Raw genomic sequence first — 21,519 nt, 5'->3', positions numbered from 1 at the left:
ATCACAAATCTAAGCATGTGGAAAGGAAATTCCATTTAATCCGAGAAATTGTTGCTAGGAAAGATGTCAAAGCTTGCAAAGTTCATACGGATGAGAATGTCGCTGATCCATTGACTAAACCCCTACCACAGCCAAAGCATGAAAGTCACGCTAGAGCTATTGGAATCAAGCATGTTGGAGAATGGCTTTAGATTATGTAATTATTTTTCATAATTGTAAAGACATTGAATCATGTAATATTTATGTTTATCAGTAAATTATTCTTATTTAATTGTGGTTTAGAATTAAATAAAATATTCAAAGTAATTGTAATTTTTATAGGTTGTCAAATGCGTGAATTGACAAATGAAACCCTATTAGGAGAACATAAATTATAAATTACTATTGCTCCTAGTATGAGACATTAATGAACATAAATGGCTCAATCAAAAGACTAGTATGTGGATCAATTGATAGCTCAGTTTCATGAGCTATAGGGACATAGAGATGTTTAGTCGACTACATAGATATGCATTGTGATGTGTATGGAACAGACCAAAATTGAAATAAGTTTCAAACTTATATTTAGTGGATTCCTCAGACATGAGAACAACATTCTTCCATGAGATAATTAGTATATCCTTGATGATGTCAAACGCCGTGCCATAAAAGGAGGTAATAAAGGCAACAATCAGGAATGCTAAAAGTTTAGTGGGAGCATTGGTTGGACAAGAATGGATAAGTCCTCCTATTTTTTAATGGGATTGGTGTCTTGGCCTCTTGAAGAGTTAGAAACTGAAAATGCATGGCCGTGCTCAAGTGGATTAAAGGTTTAATCACTTGTTTCTATAGTTCTTAACTCAGATTTCAAGAAACAATTTGAATCTTAATATGGATGACATAAGATGTTATCATATTATCAAATTCGACATTAAGTGACTTAAGGAATTTATGGTTACACACTTGTTCTAGGACAAGTGGGAGATTGAAGGAAATGTCCGTCGATCAAGTGTAATCACTAATTATAATTAGGACAAATATGGAGATTAATTATAATCGGTTATTTTAGGTAATCATAATGTTTTGCTAGAAACCAATTATGATTTGTGAACTAATGCGATTAGTTTACTACTAATAATAATTCGGTCCTATGAAGTCACACATATGAGTATATGATTGAATTAAGATGCATGAAAAGGCATTAAGCCCAAGAGATGCGATTATGTGAAGAGGTGCGATAGTCTATTATAAATATGACTAAGTGACATAAATGAAAATATACATTTTTTTTCATTAATCACAAAACCTCTCTCTCAAATATCCTCCAGTAAAAGCAATAAGGAATTGTTCATTATTCCGTACTAGCATACGTGGAAATTCAATCATTGCTCGTGGACCAATATTAGAGGAACGGCAATTGACGTTCTAACGATCTCTTATTGAAGAAAGAAGTGCCCTCTTACTTTGTGGAAATCACGCATCGAGGGTATGATATATTACTTTATGTGATCGTATTATTTATATGCATGAGATCCTGTTTTAGATGCTAAGAAATAGTTTCTTGAAATTCCGCTAAGTGCATCTATATTCCTACAAAATTATCATAATTTAACAATTGCAATCTAAGCAGAGTATTGAAAACTATTGTGATTAGATAGATTTCGTCAAAAAAGAATTGAGGTTAGATAGATAGATACAAGATTAAAAAATAAAAAAAATGATATACAATACCATACAAATTTTGTGGGTTTATTTAACTAATTGAAAAATTTCTTAAAAAAAAAACCCTCTCCATTATTTATATCGTCACCCACAATTATTTTTGTAGCTCGAATAAAAATGCTTACTTATTCCAAGTGTAATGAATTCATAAAAATTCAGATAACGAAAAATTAATTTTGATACACAAGGGTTACTTGAAGTTCAAATTATACTGAAAATATGTCTATATACAAGTTTTAATAAGTACAAATAGATTCAGTTAAGATAAAATAGGTAAAAATCAATACATTACTTTTGCAAATAGTTCGTTTTTTTTTAACCCTATCATTATTTTTAACCCGTGCTTTAGCACGGGTGCATAAATAGTATTATAAATCAATTGCCCAGTGGTAATATTTTCATAAACCAATGCGATGACGTATTGCCGAATGCCGATTGCGTTTATAGATGTATCGTAGATGTTTGTGTCATTTAGTTTCGTGTAATTTTTCACTTCTCAAGAACGACCACAAACAAGAGGTCTCTCTCTGCCTCAACCGCAAAACCCCATCCCTTTAAACTTAAACAACCTACAAATACAGTAAACCTCTTCTCGAAATTCTCTCTCTTTCTTTTCAAGCTCTTATCAATGGCGTCTTCTTCTGCTAATATATGGGTGATGCTTGGATTGGGTTTGGCTGGTACTATTTTGCTTATGACACAAAAGCTAAAAAAAACCGTCAAAGAAGACTTTGGAGCATTCATTCAGAAACTTAAACTTCTTCCTCCTCCTCAACCTGCTCCTCCGAAAGCTCCTCACCCCCTTACTAATCTTACTTTCGCAGTTTCTGATTTGTAAGTGCTTAAGTTATTCGTTTTTCTGGTTCAAATTATTCGTACTTAAATATTATTTAATGGGTTTAATTAGTTTTAATCGATAAGATATTTGGAAATTGTTTGCTTAGTTGGGGATTTTGATAAGTTTTGGTTAGTGTTTTATTTATTTATTATTACTTTAGAATTCAAGGAATTTGATGGATAATTTTTGTGTTTTTGATGATACCAATTAGGCAATTGCACCACTATGTTGTTTGTTTAAGTGGGTTCTTCTAGTAAATTATTTGCAGAAGTTTACGTGTTATCTTGTAATTATGTTGTTATTTGTTACGAGTAATTGCTTTTCATTGTGATACTTGGGGAGTGTATGGTTTGTTGTAAAATGATTTCATGGATAATGGTTTTCCCATTTTCCCTCATTTTCCTTTGCTTGGTTTGTGGAACGGTGGAAAACAATTTTTCTAATGGTGGAAAACTACACTGTCGATAACGGAAAACATTTTCCTTTACAATACACGGAAAACCATGTTTTTCTCCCTCTTATTTTCTTTATTCTCATCCATCTTTACCTTTCCACCCCATTTGTACTTTCCACCCCATTTGCAATTTCCCTGTAACTTTTCTGGTAAGGAAACAAATAAATGAATATTACAAGTAATTTGCAATTGTGGAATTCCTTGAAAATATGTTTTCCAAGAAAAATTGCTTTTTCATTGAAATTGGTTTGTGTCAAACCAAATAGAGCCTTATCATGAAGGTCATTGCCATATTAATTTCACGTATCGTTACTGGAACAACTTCATTTCATGTCATTGTCATATATTGAAGGTCATTATCTTTTCAAGCACTGTATTCTGAATTTTTTTTTCCCCCTCATATTATTGCAGAATTGACATTGAGGGACATGTGACCGGCTTTGGTAATCCGGATTGGGCTAGGACTCATCAGGCTGCTTCGAGGACTGCATCTGTGGTGTCAACTCTGGTTGACGGTGGTGCTACATGTATTGGGAAGACTATTATTGATGAGATGGCATACAGGTTCCTTACTACTTTTTCGGTTTTCTGCAAATTCTCATATGGCATTTTGTGATGCACATTCCATAAACATTATTATGGAGATGATATTTTTCACAAAATTTTAAAACACAGGGGAATAACTAAATGCTTATGGTTATGATTGAATTTGGCCGACCCTATCATATTGGGATCAAGGCTTTGTGGCTGCAAGTGTATCTATACTCCAATAATAATATAAGATTTCTGAGAAAACTGTGCCTCTTACTCTTTATCTTAATTTTTGGATGAGCTTACAGAGTATGACAATCAATTGATTGATATCGTGTCCTAGTTCTATTGATAGAACCATTGATATGTGTTGAAAGTGTTTTCTGCTATCTGTATCGTTTAGAAATCTAGTGTTTGCAAGATCATATCTTAGAAGGGCATTTTTGTGTTTTGTTTTGTTCACATTCACCACTTAATATTTTCAGTGTCATTGGAGAAAATAAGCACTATGGTACACCAACAAATCCTGGAGTCCATGATAGAATTCCTGGGGGATCTTGTAGTGGAGCTGCTGTTTCTGTTGCTGCTAACCTTGTTGACTTCTCTTTGGGTGAGCTGCATAAGAACTATCTTTTTTGATATGTAACTCTTGCATCTTAGCAGGCTGATGTTAGAATGGGAAGTATATTTGTTAATGGTTATATAAATATGACTCAGTGTGTAAAGATTTGTCGTATTCTTTTGAAATAGTGGAGTTCTTTATCTTAGGTAGAAACGTTTTTTTTTTTTTGTGTATAGAGAATTTTCAACTTGAGAAGCAGCATAGGTTGCATACATTATTCTTGGTTATGTGAGGAGCTAATTGCTATAGCAGCTGGTTAAATTATAATCAATCCATTTCACTAAAGTTTTACATAGGTGCTCCTTTCCCCTCCACTAGCCATTTATTGATATGAACAGCCTGTTGATTGCTTTTGCCGAATCCCTTTTCATTGAATTTGATGAAGCGTGCTTGTGAAGGCCATCTGTATCATGGGCTTCATGGCTAATTAGGAAAGACCCAATATATATGGTAAGCCATTAAAACAAGGAGAAGGGGAAGATTTTCACACCCTTCAGTGAGAAATAGTGGATTAGCAGATTAAGTTTGGTTTTACGGTGAGCTAGAATCACTTTACCACCATATTGTGTGATTATCGTGGTGAGAGGAGTTTGAGGATAGTAATGCAGAAAATTAAAAAGCTTAGTATCTTCATTAAATATATCTTTTGCAATTTCTTTTAAACGTTTAATGTGGTTTTTATTTCCAACAACCTTGATTCCTTGCATATTTTGTTATCTTCTTTAAGAGGTGGAGATCTTTTGTGGCCTCTGTCTTTGGATATGTTATGTAAATTTTCATATACCCTTATTGATTATGGGTTACTATGTTGGCAGGTATTGATGCTATTGGTGGTGTTCGATTGCCGTCTGGATTTTGTGGTGTTATTGGATTTAGAGCGTCACATGGGTCTATTTCACAATCAGGGATTATTCCTATCTCACCAAGTCTTGATACAATAGGTATTTGTTTATTAGTTTCTTGATAAAATATTTATATATCTTATTTAGCTATCATGTGGTTGAGATACCTAGAGAACCATACTTACAAAGTGGAATCTACAGCTGTGAGGAAGATGATGTTATGAAATTGATCTACTTTAGTAAAGCTTCGTGCCTAAGAATTTTAAAAATAAAGATTTGGTGATTTCAATCCCAAACTCTTGTTTTGTTTCTTGTCTAAAATTGAAAGAAAGGATATGTTAGATTAATGGAACTCATAAGATGTACAATTACTCGATGTAAATTTGAGTAGGTTTGGTCAACACTTAAAGTCAACATATCTTTGAGCTATCCATATAATGTTTTATGTTAGATTATATGACTATTTTGATGCGAGTTTAGTTGGGTGGTGAAGGACTGTTGATGTACTAAAAAGCTACTAGGCATTATCCTAGTCCAATTAGGATAATATCTTTTAAATGTTTTATTATGAGTTCTGCATGGTTTTATTAGTCCATGAAGTGTTGATTTTTACGTGTAAAAAAAGATGTATTTTACTATTTTGGGAGGCTTAGCCTAGTTAGGTGTTTATTTTCTATGCTAATTAGGATTCTTTGTTGGATTAATCTAGGATTTATATTGCCTACATATAGGGCTTTAGGATATTTTATGTGTGTAATTAAGATAAATAGATTCAAAGTTTTGTGATAAAAATTATGAGAGTAGGTGAGATGCTTATTTGACCAAATCTTGCGATTCTAGTTTGGTTTATTATTTGGTTTGTTAGATCAAATCGTTTAGTTTAGGTCTGTTTGACTCTAAATCAAATACCTATTTTTTGTGAAGACTGTTTGTTGTACCAAAATCATATTATTAATCAACCGGGGACTGTTTGGTTCATTACTCATAAAGAAATGGAATCAAGAAATCGAAAGGAAAGGGAAATTGGCCAAACCCACTAATTTTCCTAGCATGTTTGGTTCAAGAAGGTTAGGAAATACATTTTGTCTAATGGGAGTTTTGTGTTGAATGGGGAATATCAATCTGACACGAGGTATGACTGAACAAGTTTGTCATTGCCTTGCTCAGATAGCTAGACGTAATACTGAATAATGAAATGATTTGGTTCACATGGTTTTTTAAATCATTTTCATTATTGAATTTTTTTTTTAATTATTTTTTAAAAATGTTGTCTTTTTCATTAGAAGAAACTTTTTACTGTGTCTTTTTTCATTTTGCTCTACTCACTTAAAAAAAATCTATCATTAACTTCTCAATTTTTTTTTGTTCTACTTACTACCCAAGTACCCATTTGTATTTTATTAATTTCCACTCACTTCTACTTTGTTTCATATTGTCAAATCTCCTATACTAGCTTATCACTCTTACCCTACCTTTTTTACATTTTTCCACTCTCTCCCCTACCTTATCTACCTTTCTTACACTCACCCATCTTTTTACTCTATCCCTAATATTTTATCCACTTTTTTCATCCACACATTCACCTTTTCTAAATTTTTTAATGTATGTTAGTAGTTTACTCTCATTCTGTTTGGGGTTGTTTTGGAAAGTTTTGACTTACTGTTACTTTGTTCCACTTTTGGCAAACTCCTTTTACTTTTTACCCCACACTATTTACACCTTTCCACTCACTTTCTAATTTTATCCACCGTTATCTTACTCCCACCAACTTTTTACTTCATGTCTTAAGTTGATCCACACACACACACACACACAACCCCCCCTACACACACACCATGTGATATGATTATGGGCATTCTTTAATTTTTGATTTTTGAGCATCTGGGGTTCAGTTTGAAAAAAAAAAGACTGATCTCACTTTTGAATCCCTCCTCTAACTAGTCCTCCGTGCTCTCTTTCTTCATGTATCATGTGATGTGAAACTCTTCCCCCCCCCCCCCTCCCCCCCAACTTTCTTCCCCACAATCAGTTTTATTTATTCCTTTTCTTTCAAATATATATACTTACTGTGAATATGCATTCCTAAAATTAAGAGGAGAATTATTTGAGGAGTTAGTATATTTATATTGGCAACTAAATTATTCAATTGTTTGAATTTCACAGGTTTTTGTGCCAAGGATCCTGACGTGCTACGGCGGGCTGTTCATGTTGTGATGAAACTTCAATTTGCAGCTCAGCGAAGTCCTAGGCAAATAATAATTGCTGATGACTGCTTTGAGCTGATTAAACTTCCTGTTGATCAAGTGATTCAGCCTGTGATTAGATCTACGGAGAAGTTGTTTGGAAGTATGTTTTCACGTCCTTTGTGTAGTTGTCTGTCTTATTTTGATTTAGTCATTGAAATGTGACCTAATATTGCTGTATAATATTTTTATAGCTCACTGAGAAAGTAACATGCCACCCCTTACTTTCCTCCTCTACATTTTAATCCTTTTATTGTCTGTTTTTATGTTGGAATTTAATGTTAAGGGGATCCTTCTGATCTCTCTATAGTTGCTGAGGAGCCTGTTAACCTCTTAATTGCTGCTCTGGTTAATTCACATAAAGGGATGAGGATTTAACATGTGTATTTTCTGGTTGTCTTACTGAGGCAGTGAAAGCAAACTCCGTGGATTCTAGTTGTGATTAGCATGGCATTGCTGACTTAAGGTGGCACAAGGGACTGTAGGGATCTAAAGGCATTACGTAATAGCCTGTCTATAGCTTATGAAATCTACAGGGACAGGGATGCATGATGCTATAAGCAAGTGTGTACTTTCCCAGGGATAGAAGAATCAAATATGGAGTTAAGTATCAATGAAGTGCTAAATATGATTAGAGAGAGTGAAAGTAGAGATTGGATTTCTAGTTGTAGATGATTTTTGAGTATTTACTTTTGGTATAAATTGATTGGGAAGCTCAGTGGGTTTTAATTAGGCCCTTTATTCAAAGCATCCCCTGATGCCAGCTTCGCCAATCCTGTTTGAGCATTTCTACCTTTGTTAGGTGCTTCAAGGTGTAATTGTTTAGGGTGAGATACTAAAATGTCTACAAATTGGGATGTTATATTGGGGTCCTTAAAGTCTATCTATGTTTGAAAGTTCAGGGTATGGTTTTTTTTGGTGGATCAACTCCCTATGGGGGCCCTGTTCGTTCTCAGAAATTAGTAGATTTAATAAATTTACTAAATTGTGATAGTTGCTGACAGTTTTAGTCCGCAATATCTCTTTTCTGGTTTCTTCCTCTTCACTTATCATCTATCTCTCTCTATTCCCCCTTCCCTCTCTATTCATATGTCTTGGGAATGTTATGGGCTTTATTTGGTTTCAATTGTACTTCTTGACTCTCTAGATTCTGAGACATCCTTAGGCTATGCTTTTGTTATATAGCATGATTGACACGCTGGTTTTCTCTGCCCCTCTTCAGCATCTTAAGACATTGTTTAGTTCAAATCATTTTGAGTCCTCATTCTTTCTATTCTTACCTTGAAAGTTCATTCTCTCTTTGTTTCATGTTGACTTTCGGAAAATTTAAGGCGTGATGATAGCATGTAGATTCAATCTATATTAATACCAATTCTCTAAATTATCATTGAAGTAATTTTGACATGAGGAGGTGCACTTGGTATTTGTTGCAAGTGCGATGACTAGTGATGAAAAAATATTACGGTATCATCTATCTTGTGTCCATTAAATAAGAAACATCTGAAAGGCAAAGTACAGAAAATTCTTGTTGAAAACTTGTGCTCAAATGTTGGTTTTAAGTTCTTAGTTGTTGCAGCATCATCATCATCATTCTTTTTATGTAACTCTGTATCCATGGATCTAATTAGTAGTATTTCAGGGCAAGTACTAAAGCATGAAAATCTCGGAGCATACTTAAGTTCAAAAGTTTCAAGCTTGTTGGAATTGTCTGCTAAGAAAAATAACAATCAAGTGAAGACATCTACAATAAATCTGCTTGCACATATGATGCAGTCCCTTCTAAGGTATTCATTTCGTCTAAAAGCTCATTAATTTTGCATGCTTGTAAAATTACTTCATTTTATTGTTGTAAATTATGTGGAGAATATCTATCATGACAGAGTTTAGTAATTTTTTTTGATTGATAATACTTGGACATCCTTATTGCTGTTTGCAATAGTACAAATGTTAATGTAATTCTTATCTTTTAATACACATTTCATTAGTTTTTTTTATAATTGATTCCTGCATAGATATTGAGATTGTATGTGCTCTATTGACATTATGCCTTCAGGATTGATAAGATTATTCTTCTGATTAGATTTACCAAAAAACAAAATAGGGTTTTTCCTAGGAGTTTGCTATAGTCAAATTCTCTTATTCTGAAGAATGCAGATTAGCATCTCTTTATACTGTATATCTATGGCAAAGGATTTAACTGAGCCGGTTTTCACTTGCTGATTGCGGTGACCCTTAGCTTTGAATCTCATGTTTTTTTCCATTTTGTCTATTATTCTTCCTCTGGTCCCCAAGCGTTGCTCCATGGATGGAATTTGTGCATCCCACTGCACCATTTTCCACCTTAAAAACCTTAATTATAAAGAGTTAAAATTATAAAAAGTCAATATTACAACAAGACGAATCTAATCATACTCCACATGACTATATGTTTATTTACGTAAATCATAATTTGAGGTTGAAGAGGATTGTGAGAATAGTTTCATAAACAAATGGTGCAATAGTTTGGTAACACAGGAAGTGTTAACACAGGAAGTGTTAATTTGAATCTGTTATCCATTTTAGTAATGTATCTAGGATTAGGTGGGTTCTTTTATCCAAATTCTGTTATCCATGTTAGTAATGTATTTCTGACTGGGTGATTGATCCATCAAGTGTAATGTACTAATATTACTATCTTTGTGTATATAGCTCTAATGATTTTTCCTTGCCCTTTTCTATGAAGATTAAGTGTTTTATTTGGACATGTTCTCTTTCTCTAATGGTAATGATAATAATGAAGACTCAATGATTTTTTTTTAGTATAGTTTACTTTATCTGAAATCTGATTACAGGTATGAGTTCAAGGAAAATCATGGAGAGTGGATTAATTCGGTGAAACCTGATGTAGGTGCTAGTATTAGAGCATTGTTTCATGAAGGTAATGTGATTGATGAGAGTGAGATCCAAAAGATGCACCGAGTTAAAACTGAAATGCGGCTTGCACTCAACTCTCTTTTGAAGGTATGGATCCCCATTTGATTATCCAATATCCATGTTTAAACAATTGTTGTCCCACTTTCTCAAAAATTTCTCTCTAATAACCTAACTAGTGGACTAAAATAACTATAATAAGACCCCCTTAAAAGTTGTGGTACATGGTCCTTTTGCAGGTCTCTTTAATTGGAAGATAATGGGCATAAGAATTGAAAGAAAAGTAATCGAAACCCAAGTAGTAGCCTGTTGGCTGCTCAAAATTATGTAATTTTGAAATAGGGCTACCGGTTTGATTGGCTGCTCACATTGCAGGCTGACTTTGAATGGTCATAATCTTTCAATTCTTGTCAAATCAGGCTTGTTACAATTGTTGAAAAGCTATTGAGACTAACTTCTACCTCCAACTTAAAATTGTCCTTTATGTGTTAAGTGCTTTGGAAGATGTAGCTCTACAAAGTAGACCCTTTGCAAATGAATTGCACTTTGCTTTCTCTATTCCATAAACCTTCTTTGTTTCTTTAGATCCACATTCTTGAACTCCTAGGCCATTTGCTTGCCTCTAGGTGTTTCCGGGTGTTCCTACACATAAGATTAAACAATAGGAGTTCGAGTACGAAAAAAAAGCCAACAAATGAATTGAAACTGGCACAAACCAATAGAAGCAGGTTGAACATCTAATGAAAAAAAAAGGAAGAAAACAAGGGGAAATAATGTAATATGCATTGAAAATTTGTGAGATGGTTGACAGACACATCCAAGATTTAGTTCTAACTTTCAACTTGGTCAGCTGCCTTGGTGGATTTTTCCCTCATCTTACACGAAAGAAGGGCGCATGGAAAGAGAGAAAGGGAATTGAGGATGTTGATGTAGTGACTTGACATGGTTCTTGCTATAATTGTGTAGAGAATGTTGTGAGTTCCATGGGGTTAAGGCCAAACTTTTGATTGGCTATCGATGAAACTTATATCACCTGGTTTATGTGGGTTGGATGATGATCTCATGATCAGAGCTTGTTTATAGCTACATTCTATATAAGATAAACGAGGACATTCCTGACATTTGACAATTCTCTTGATTGCCTCTTTTTGGACGTTTCAGCTCTATGTAGCTTCTGGATAAGAAATGGCTGGTGTGAGTCTGGCTTGGTTAGTCATATGCCTTGAATGGATGACCAATAAGCAAACCTTAATGACCACCTCCAGGAAAATAGAACATTCCAATTCCTCAATCACTCATGAATGTCTGTTCTATGCGAATAGTTCCATAAAGATGGTTAGCTAGACGCCAATGAAGGCCAATATATTGGATGGGTGATTGTTAACACTTCAGCTTGCTTATACACAGAGTAGAAGTTGCACTTTATTGCTCTAATATATATTTATATGGGCCAGATTGGCGACTATGGAACTAGTAATAGTGATTGGCGAGTATGGGGCTAGTAATAGTGATTAGCGACTATGGAGCTAGTTTGAATTCTTTGCTTAAGTGTGATACTGCCTGACTACCTGCTTACTTATCTACTATTGATGAATTATTTGAGCAGGATGATGGATTGCTGGTTATCCCTACATTTGCTGATCCTCCCCAAAAAGTTGGTGGAAAAGAGATGTCATCAGAAACTTATTTGAACCGTTTCAATAGTCTACAATCTATTGCCAGCTTATCAGGATGCTGTCAGGTAAGCTATTGGCTTTTTTTTATCTCTCTCTCTCTCTGGCTTTGGTTTACTAATTTTTGGTTTTTATGTAGTGAATTGTGATCGTTCAGGTAATCAACTTCCTTATATGCTTTGTTTTGTCACTCAATGCAGGTTACGATACCTCTTGGATATCATAACAAGTGTCCACTTTCAGTGTCATTTATAGCAAAGCATGGAGGTGATAGATTCTTGCTTGACATTGTACAAACCATGTATTCAAATATTCAGGAGCAAGTAGAAGTTGTTTCTAAATCGAAATCTACCTCCAATTCATACAGCCGGGAAAGATCTGCAGAGCTTGCGAAAGAAAAGGTCAAGCAGCTTATTCCCATGTTTATTTTCTTGTTTATGATGGTATAATTGGCTGTAAATTAAAAGTGATGGCCCATGGTCAGGTCTGAGTTATTTTACTTCTTAATTCTCATGAATAGAAGAATGGGGATACAGTTTTCAGGAGACTGTTAATTATCCCCTAGGGAAGCTAATCAAAATAAGAAAATACCCTACAAGGCTACAATGTGAATAACCCAAACTTAAATTTTGTGCCAGCCCTTGTCAGAATTTAATATTGGCAAAGTAAAACCTACTCTAAATTCATTTTTTTTTATTATGCATTTCAATCTTCTACTTGCTTAGATATCTTTCTTAAGACTGGTTTTGATTTTGAAAATGCTTTTTCTTCCAACATACAAACTATTGGCAGTAGCATCAACCTTATAGCCACATTAAAATTTCTCATATCACTTTAAATTCTTTTGTTATTCAACCATCTTTTCATTCTTATTTTATAGATGCATGATACCCAACTCTTGAATAAAATTTAAAAACCGCTATTTTACAAAAGAATATGCCTTGCCTATGTGATGCATGCACACCTTGCTTGCACCTCATTTGTGGTGTCTTTGAGCACCTTACCCATATAAAATCTAAGATGATTCTCTCTCATTGTATTTTTTATAATGTGTTTCCTTAATAAGTAAATTAAAAAGATAGCTCTTGCTTTTTCTTCTTCTCTAATCTTCATCTCATGGACTTTTTGTTTCCATGGATTGCTACGTTTAGGTATAGAATAGAGGGAAATTAGCATTATCTTCTTCTTGCTAAACTTAAAAAGTTAAATGTCCAACCTCAGATTAGTTGCAATGGGCCTTATAACAACAAGTGGCATGCATCATTAGGCAACACATCACAAAGCACCTAATCTTTAGTTGAGCCAATAGATGAAGCTTATATAGTCAGAGGGGTTGAGTTAAACTAGTATAAAAGGGCTATAGAAGAAACATTGGTGCGAGAACTCTTCTTACCATGTAAATCCAAAAAGAATTTTTTTTTTTTTTTTTTTTTTACACAAAAAGCTCTTTAGGGTGCAAGTGATTAATGAAATTTAAGCTTCCTACCTATTATAGCCTCTTGGTTAATTATTGATATTGTGTTGTTGCATGTTTTAAAGCTCATAAGAATACTTGTGAGTACCTAAAACATATAAACTCGTCGGACTTGCATGTGCCTCCTGGACCATCTTTGCCGTCACAAACCCTGATTGACCCTCAACTCCACCCTTGTCGCCAATAGGCAAGATCGACTTCCAACTTAACACTCCCTTGTGTTGCTTCATGCTCACAAGCCCTTTTGGCACGTGGCTTATGCCATCGTCGCTAATTGGAAAAAAAATAAGGCATAATTCTGGTGTCAAAACACTTGGACGTGACATAATGTCTCTATAGGGCTTTCTTTAGTAGTCTAAACTCGATGAAGTGGTTCCTTATTATTGGCTTTTATGTTGCTACATGTTTCATATGACATCTTGGTGTAATTACCTCTTATGGGTCAATACTAAATGTCTAAATCAGTTACATCAACAAGGAACAATGGGGTTACAATTAGGGGCCGTTTGGTTTGCATGGGGTAAACGGAATGGAATGAACAAAGGGAATGAAAGAGAATGGAATGAAAATCCCTCAAATTTAGTGTGTTTGTTTGTTTTAAAAATCAAAGGGAATCAGATCCACCACATCACCACCATACCACCACCACCACCACCACCACCACTACACAACCTCCTCTTTCTTCACTATCCCACTTCTCCAGCCACCCTGCCCCTCGCCGTACCCGCCCTGCTCCTCGCCGCACTTCCTTTCCTCCCAAACAACTTTCCCCTCCCCCGAAAACCTTCCCCCACTCTTGAAAAAACCCTAGAAACCCTTCCCCAACCACCCAGCCACCCTTGAAACCCTTCCCAACCACCCTCAAAACCCTTCCCAACCACCCTCGAAGCCCTTCCCAATCACCCTCGAAGCCGCACTTCCTCTCCTCCCAAAAATCGATTTGCTTTCCAAGAAACCGAAACGAAGTACAAAAACGGTCGGCGAGGGTGGTTGATTTCTGGTGGGTGGTGTTTTTTTTAAGGTGGAGGGTGGTTGATTTCGTGTGCCTCATGAGATTTTAAGTCTGTGGATGAGTGGTTAGGGGGGAGGGGGTTTCTACCGAGCGATGGTTTCGGGTCGTGGGGCGGTGGCGGTGCTGACGGGACGGTGGTGGGAAGACCGGAAGAGCGGCGGTGCTAATGGGGCAGTGGTGGGAAGGGTTTCGATGATGGTGGGGTGTTAGTGCAGGTGGAGCAGTGGTGGTGTTGGTGGCTTATGGGAAAGGGAATGCAAATACCATGGGGGGGGGGGGTGGGGAATGAGAGTAGAGGACTTTGGGGTAATTAAGTGGGGAAAGGGAATGATTGAATTGACATAACAAACAACAACTAAGGTAATCATTCTTGTTGATTCTCTTTCCCTTTCCTGATTACCCCAAACCAAATGGCCCCTTAGACCTTTTGGAAGAGCTTATGGTCCAGACCACCATTGCACCTAGCTTGTGCTCTACGATTTCTTCCAAGTTGCACATCATCCAACTTTTCAAGATTCCTAGTTTACATTACATTGACATAAACCCCTGCAACTAGTATTGTAATTGAATACAAGTTTTTGTCAAGTAATCTCTAGGTGCAAAATCTGCCTTGTATGTTCCTTTAACTTTCTCATGATGTAATCTTAGGTTAACCTTTTCTTCTTTCATCATTCAAATCATCGAAATATTTTGATGCATATTTTAATTTTACAAATGCTAACTTGCACCTCTTAGTATCCTCATATTTCTCTATTTATTGGCAATTCTACAAAGTATACAAGAAAGCATTTAGTATTTTACTTACTTCGTATTTTACTTATTTACCTTTGAGGCCCGAAAGACCATACTCGATGCTTCCATCTTAGGCTTCATCTTGATGAGGCCTCTCATTGCACCTCCTCTTTGCCAAAAAAATTAAAATAAAATTAAATAAAAAAAGTTTGCTTTTGCTGCCAATCATAAAGGTTCCTGAAACAAAATATTGGAAGTATTAATATGAAAGAATTGAATGTGAAAGTTGCTACATCAAGCTCCATCCTTGGAATGGTCAGCTCATTCACGGTTGTACTTGTTTTGCTTCTTTAGAATATTTCAAGCATAGATCTGAATGGGATCAATATAATTGTAATTGGGTTAGTGATTTCAAGTGAATCCAATACCTTGGATGTTGCTTGGCCCGTAGTTTGAAAATCCTAATGGGAGTTCAATGAGTGAAAAGGATGTTCTTATAGAATCCATAGCAATACTCTATTTCATACTATCTTTCCCAACACCTTTTTTTTTTTTTTTTTTCAACATTTATACAGGGAAATCAAGCATTCAAAGAAAAGCAATGGCAAAAGGCTATTGGTTTTTACGGTGAAGCAATCAAGCTGTATGAAAGTAATGCAACATACTACAGTAACCGAGCTGCAGCATATCTTGAGCTTGGGAGGTACTTATTAAATATTTTGGAAACAATAGCTAGGTTTCTCAAACTGGTATATTTATCTTATATACTTTCCTTTTCCAGTTTACCCAAAAAAAATTCTTGACATTGTTTTTAATCTAATTGATCAAGCTAGAATATGTTACTCAGCTGTACATTGCATTTTGTTTCAATTGGAAATTTGTTTATAGCCTACTCTCTCCTCACCTTTACCTTACTCTAGACTAGAGCCTTCCTAAAGGTATTGGGGTAACATTGTTGTTAATGTTGAAAATGGCTTTTGTAACAAAAGCCAGTAATTTATAGTTGTCAAAGAATTTATTTCCAATTAGGGAAAATACAATGCGTCTCCCGAGCAATTTGTATGATCTATGCCATATGGGTGACTAATTGCGCTTGTTTGTATAATTAATTGAGATTATTGAGAAGCTAAAATAACTTGATGGTAATAGCTTGTAGAATCTAATGTACTAAAAGAAATTTTGGTCTAAATGGACTCGGTTTCCATTTCTTTACTGTATACTTTCTCCCCCAATACTCATCCACCTTTTAATTTATACAGAGAAAAGTTGTTATTTGGGTATAAATATTAGCTAGATGTTTAATTGTTTATTATATAGCCGCTGTAATGTCATAATGCTCACCCAATGCTAATTCTCCTGGCGCCAGCTTTGTCCAAGCAGAAGTGGATTGCACGAAAGCCATAGAACTTGATAGGAAGGTATGTAAATTCTGTCATAAAAGGTGCAATCACCTCTTGTGTATCACCTGTTTAATTTTTGAAACTTCTGATTGTTTTATATTACCAATAGCAGGTTTTGTTGTCCCAATCATCATTTATTCTGATGAATAAGGCATTACGTTTTGAAATATCTTTGTTTGTCTACAGATCAAATGATTTATTGATGAAGTTATTGCTGGCTAGAAATTAAGTTTTAGTTTTTTGAAGATAACTAAAGAAATGCCTTCTGAAATCACTACCACCTATAGTTATATGAAACGAGGAAATTGTAGACACCTTCATGGGGATTTTCTGTAACAATTTTGCATAATTTGTTAGAAAATGGCTTTTGTAGCTTATTTACTAAGTTTTCTCGGTTTTGTTTAAATGTTATAGTTTGAGAATGACAGTTTTTGAGCGAGTGTTTGATTGTGAAATCTCAATATGGTGACTGAAATGTTAAAAGTATTTTGCTCTGTTAAATAGGTATGTCAAAAATATTGACATTTCATTAGCTGAGACCAAAACGATGCTATGTAGGTATAGTGGTATACTCTTGTATAAAGATACTTTTCTTTGTTATACATGTATATATAAGTAGAGAAGCATTAATTTTCCTGATTATGGACAAAATTGAAGTATATTCCATTTCCATTTGGAAGGTCAAGTATCGTACATGGATACGAGCATCGTAGGTTTGGACGAGGCCACTGCTATGGATGAAGTAGCTGAAGTTTATGTACTCATCATGGCAGTAAATGGAAGTTGCTTTAATTCATGGCATGTTAGGTTTTTGTATAATCTGTAACATATGGGTGTGGGAGGCAGAAAGTTGAGGGAAGGACATGTTAACATTTGTGTTTTTGAGTTATGAGAGGTTGTTACCTTTAGGAGTAGAGGTATGTGAGGTCGTATGCTGGCTTGCTAGGTGGTTAGTTAGGTGGCACATGGGTTAGGCCATAAAGATGTACTTAGCCAATGATTAAGAGGTACATATATTTTTTTTTTGGTGCAATAAAAACTAATTCTTGAAATATAGCACATTTTATACATTTAAATTCTGGACAAGTACTTCTGGACATGTATCCAATCTGAACAAATTGTCAAATATGAACATTTGCATGGACAATAAACATTTTGGAGCAAATCAATCCAGAATTTTATGTGAATTACTGTCAAGAATTTAGACCATAGTTATAATATTCTCAAATAATTAAGCGCAAGTTCTTTGTATTTGAATTGCTCCTAGTCTTGAGAATTTCATTTCCCTGTTTTTAAATTGCCATCTTGTTTGTATCCAAAGAATTGAAGTAAATTGTTTCTCTGCCTTTATATGTCGTAATTGTGCAGAATGTGAAGGCATATTTACGTAGAGGGACAGCAAGAGAAATGCTTGGCTATTACAAAGAGGCAATTGAAGGTGTGTTGCTATCTTCCATTTACACCCTCCCCCCCTTCCCGCCCTGCCAAAAAAAAAAAAAACCCAGCATGGCCCCTAATAACCCCCTTTTTCTAAGGAGATGCCTCCTGAGTATTGCTTTTGTTGTATGGAAAGAGAACTATGGCTTTGAATTTTAATACTAGATACTGTGTTAGAAGTGACTTTTGTAGAATTTTTTTTAGTTAGCAGCATGGTTTCATCTGTAGTGTTTTTGTTATACAATTGCCAACTTATGATCCTTATAGTAAATCATAATGATGCATAGTAATTAGAGATACCATTGTTCAGAAGTAATTGCCAAATTGCCCCAACATTTAATACCTAAAGATATTAACTGTTCTAGGTTGATTATTTCCACTCATCCTATTACTCAATCTAAGTAGAAAAATGCAGGGAGTTTAAAGAGCTTTGTGGCAATCTAGCATGTGCTGTCATTCAGAAAATAACGAATAAAATAATGTCTTGTTTTGCAGATTTCAGATATGCCCTTGTTCTTGAACCAACAAACAAAAGAGCAGCTGTATCCATGGAAAGACTAAAGAACTTATTCCAGTAGGTTTAGGACTTAGGAGGATTAAGTTTTCTTCAAGCTTCAACTTTGAAGGTGTTGAAGAGCGTACAACATTTTCTTAAGGGGTCAGTATTTTGGTAAGACCGCCTGGGTTCTCACTACAATAGTTGTCTGGTATGGCCGAGGTAACTTGGGCAGCATTTTGTCCTGGGGGCATCCTGGAAGGCTGACAAGTATTTTTCGCCTGAGATGAGTAGTATATGCGGCATCTTCTCTCATTTGAGCAATTTGTTCCCAGAAGTTATCTGCTGCCCAAGAAGTTTTATATGCAACTTTATAGTGAGGTATTGTGGCAGCCTGCTGATATTGTGCTCGATTACAATTTTTAAACTAAAGTTTTCAATAATCCTTCACAGTTCTCTTCATGGAGATCCTCTGAATCCTAATTTTACACTAGCAATTGCGGATCTGTTATGTCTGCTATATCATATTGATTTTAGGCTACAGCTGCATTGTGATTATATCATCGTAATTCTATTATTCTGATTTATATATATATATATATATATATATATATATATATATATATATATATATATATATATATATATATATATATATATATATATATATATACATTTTTTCTTATTCTGAGTTAGGTTGCTCTAATTTAAATCTGATCACGATTTTTAGATTTAATTAAGAATATAAAATTGGGATGTGATATATATTGGTGAAGTAAAAAAAAAAAAGCTGACTTATTTGAGATCTACATGCCCAATGTTTATGAAGTTTACTATTTTTATGTTAGCATATTTATATGAAAAGCAATATCATTGCATTAAAAAATGGTAAAATATACTTAAATTATCCCAACTTTGTTCGATTTACTTCAAGAAATTCAAATTTCGATTATTGTGCAATAATACCAACTTTCACATTCGTTTTCTTTCTTCAATCCCAAACCGGTTAACAAAATTCAATGACCTTTTATTCTTAGTTACCTGACATGTGTTTAAACATGAATGGTGAGGGGTAAGGGGTGAGGGGAATGTTTCCGGTGGGGGGGAAGGGAAGGAGATCGGAATTGTGGGGTTTGGATCGAAGACGATGGTTTAGGGAGGGGGATTGTTAGCTGGGGAAGGGGGTAGTTCAGCGTTATTGGCTGGGTGGTTTTTGTATTTTTATTTTAGTTTCTTTTTGGATATTTAATTTTTTTTTTTGAGCCAATTGACATGCAACACGTGACAAATAATTTGTTTTTTTTTTTTTGTTTTTTTTTTTAAATTAAACCTTTTCTTCAGGTAACTGGTAATCGGGATTGAAGAAAGAATACGCAAGTGAAATAAAGTTGGGATTATTGTAGATTAAACGAAAGTTGAGATTATTTAAATTAAATGGGCCAAAGTTGGGATCATTAAAGTGTATTTTTCCTTAAAAAATTTAACTTTTTTATGAGATTTGGAGTTGAGTATGATACCTCGTTCTTGAGTACTTTCCGATATTTTGAGCCAAACCTGATATTTTCGACCAAGTAAGGCCTTTAGTTTCTAATGAGCAAGCTTAACTTGTTAGCACTCTTTAAAATCTGGTTTCATGCCTTTATTGAACAGGCTCTACCTTATATTTATACATGACTCAAACAACTAAGACTAATGATATTTCTTACAATAAGCTCTTCTTAAAAGATGATCGTTCTGTTGAAAAGAATTGTGGCCTAACCACACGTGCAAGTGTTACCCCCACACCATTCATTATTTACCATTATTTAAGTACCTATGCAACATGCAAATGTTACTAATTCATTTGATATTGTTTCAATAATGGTTAGAGGATGACTTTTATGTGGCTACAATACTGACTGGTGAGGGCATAGTTGTGCAAGTGTTGCACGACTGCGCCGCTGCAAAGGTGTCCAACCATCGTGGCTTTGTTGGCCGACTAGAGGTGGCACAGCTGCCCCTCAATGTTTTAACTCCTTTTAGGATTCGGTTTCTAACCCATATCGTGTGTGAGGCCCCAATTCTTAACTGGAGGGGACACCAAAGTCCTCTGCCCTTCCATCTCTTGGATAGAGATAAATAGAGAAGGAGGGTAGGGTTTTCAGTTTTTTCATGTTGTCAAAGAGTTAACCAATGGTTTTTTCGTGTTGTCAAACAATATAATAATGAAAATATCGCGTCGCGTTGGCTCCATCACAATGCGATATAACTATCGCGTCGCGATAAAAGCTGACGTTTCACGTCACAAATCAAACCTATAGTCTCACTAAGTCAAGTTTGTTTAGAATTTATTAATCCAAATTAATTAATTAATTAATTAATTAAGCAAAGTCTTTTTAGTCATTAGTTAGTTGATTAAGACTTTATAAACACAAGTCAACACAAGAGGTTAGTTTATCACAAGTAAGATATGCACAAGTAAAGAATGCACAACTAGTCAAATAGTCACAATATGATGCAATGAGTTTGCAACCTAACCATGGCTCTAGTTCTCTAAAGTTTAAGAATTATGGTAGTCAAAGAGGGTCTATGGTTATGAGTTCGGATGCATCGCGCGGAAGCCTTACCTTTGGAAGGGTTGGCGCGTATGGATGGGACCCTGCAAGTTAGACTTGCTTCCATGGTTTGGTGAATTCACAAACTCGGATGTACCCGTCATTGCACGGAGCGTTCGATTGGGTAGATGGAGCGTGAATTCCCAGGGGCTAAAACCATATGTAGAACATATATGGGTTCAGAAAAGAAGGAAAAACTCAATCAAGAAGTAGAATCGGCGAAACAGTACTAGAATCGGTCAAAACAAGAAGGCAGATTTCTGGCTCGATGTTGGAAGAACTCGACGCGAAAAAAACAGGGTCCATTGCGCAGCGATAACCCCATCGTATCGCGATGGAGCCATCGCATGGCGATGGACACTGCCGTCTCGTGACAGTTCCTACACTTCACGACAGCTTTCAGTGTTCTTAGGATTTTGCGATATTTCGTAGTATCTTTTCGATTCTAGTTGTGAAAGATATTTACATTTTCCTACGTGTAAAAATCCTATGTTTTTGACGCATTACGGATGGTCTTTCCAATGCGGACCTTTTTATTCTTATGCCACAATGTTAATCAA

The 21,519-nt window shown here is 35.1% G+C and overlaps 1 protein-coding gene across 1 annotated transcript; it reads left to right on the top strand.

Moving 5' to 3' along the window:
- The first annotated feature begins 2,177 nt into the window (after positions 1–2,177).
- Positions 2,178–18,908, top strand: LOC110716246 (outer envelope protein 64, chloroplastic-like). The gene is made up of 13 exons (XM_021894859.1): positions 2,178–2,535; positions 3,405–3,557; positions 4,010–4,134; positions 4,962–5,087; positions 7,152–7,334; positions 8,871–9,015; positions 10,063–10,231; positions 11,748–11,882; positions 12,015–12,215; positions 15,608–15,735; positions 16,399–16,450; positions 17,801–17,870; positions 18,365–18,908. The coding sequence occupies exons 1-13, from the start codon at positions 2,330–2,332 to the stop codon at positions 18,445–18,447; spliced, it is 1,776 nt and encodes a 591-aa protein (XP_021750551.1). The 5' UTR covers positions 2,178–2,329; the 3' UTR covers positions 18,448–18,908.
- The last annotated feature ends 2,611 nt before the right edge of the window (positions 18,909–21,519 follow it).

This window comes from Chenopodium quinoa, unplaced genomic scaffold (genome assembly GCF_001683475.1).
Source record: "Chenopodium quinoa cultivar QQ74 unplaced genomic scaffold, ASM168347v1, whole genome shotgun sequence".
NCBI lineage: Eukaryota > Viridiplantae > Streptophyta > Magnoliopsida > Caryophyllales > Amaranthaceae > Chenopodium > Chenopodium quinoa.
The sequence above is the reverse complement of the archived record's forward strand: the minus strand, read 5'-3'. Positions and strand labels throughout refer to the sequence as shown.

Bases quoted from the DNA above. Each gene is read 5' to 3' on its own strand.
- LOC110716246 (XM_021894859.1), top strand. From the start codon at position 2,330: ATGGCGTCTTCTTCTGCTAATATATGGGTGATGCTTGGATTGGGTTTG. The intron at 2,536-3,404 runs GTAAGTGCTTAA...ATATTATTGCAG, and splicing joins ACTTTCGCAGTTTCTGATTT to AATTGACATTGAGGGACATG. The intron at 4,135-4,961 runs GTGAGCTGCATA...CTATGTTGGCAG, and splicing joins CCTTGTTGACTTCTCTTTGG to GTATTGATGCTATTGGTGGT.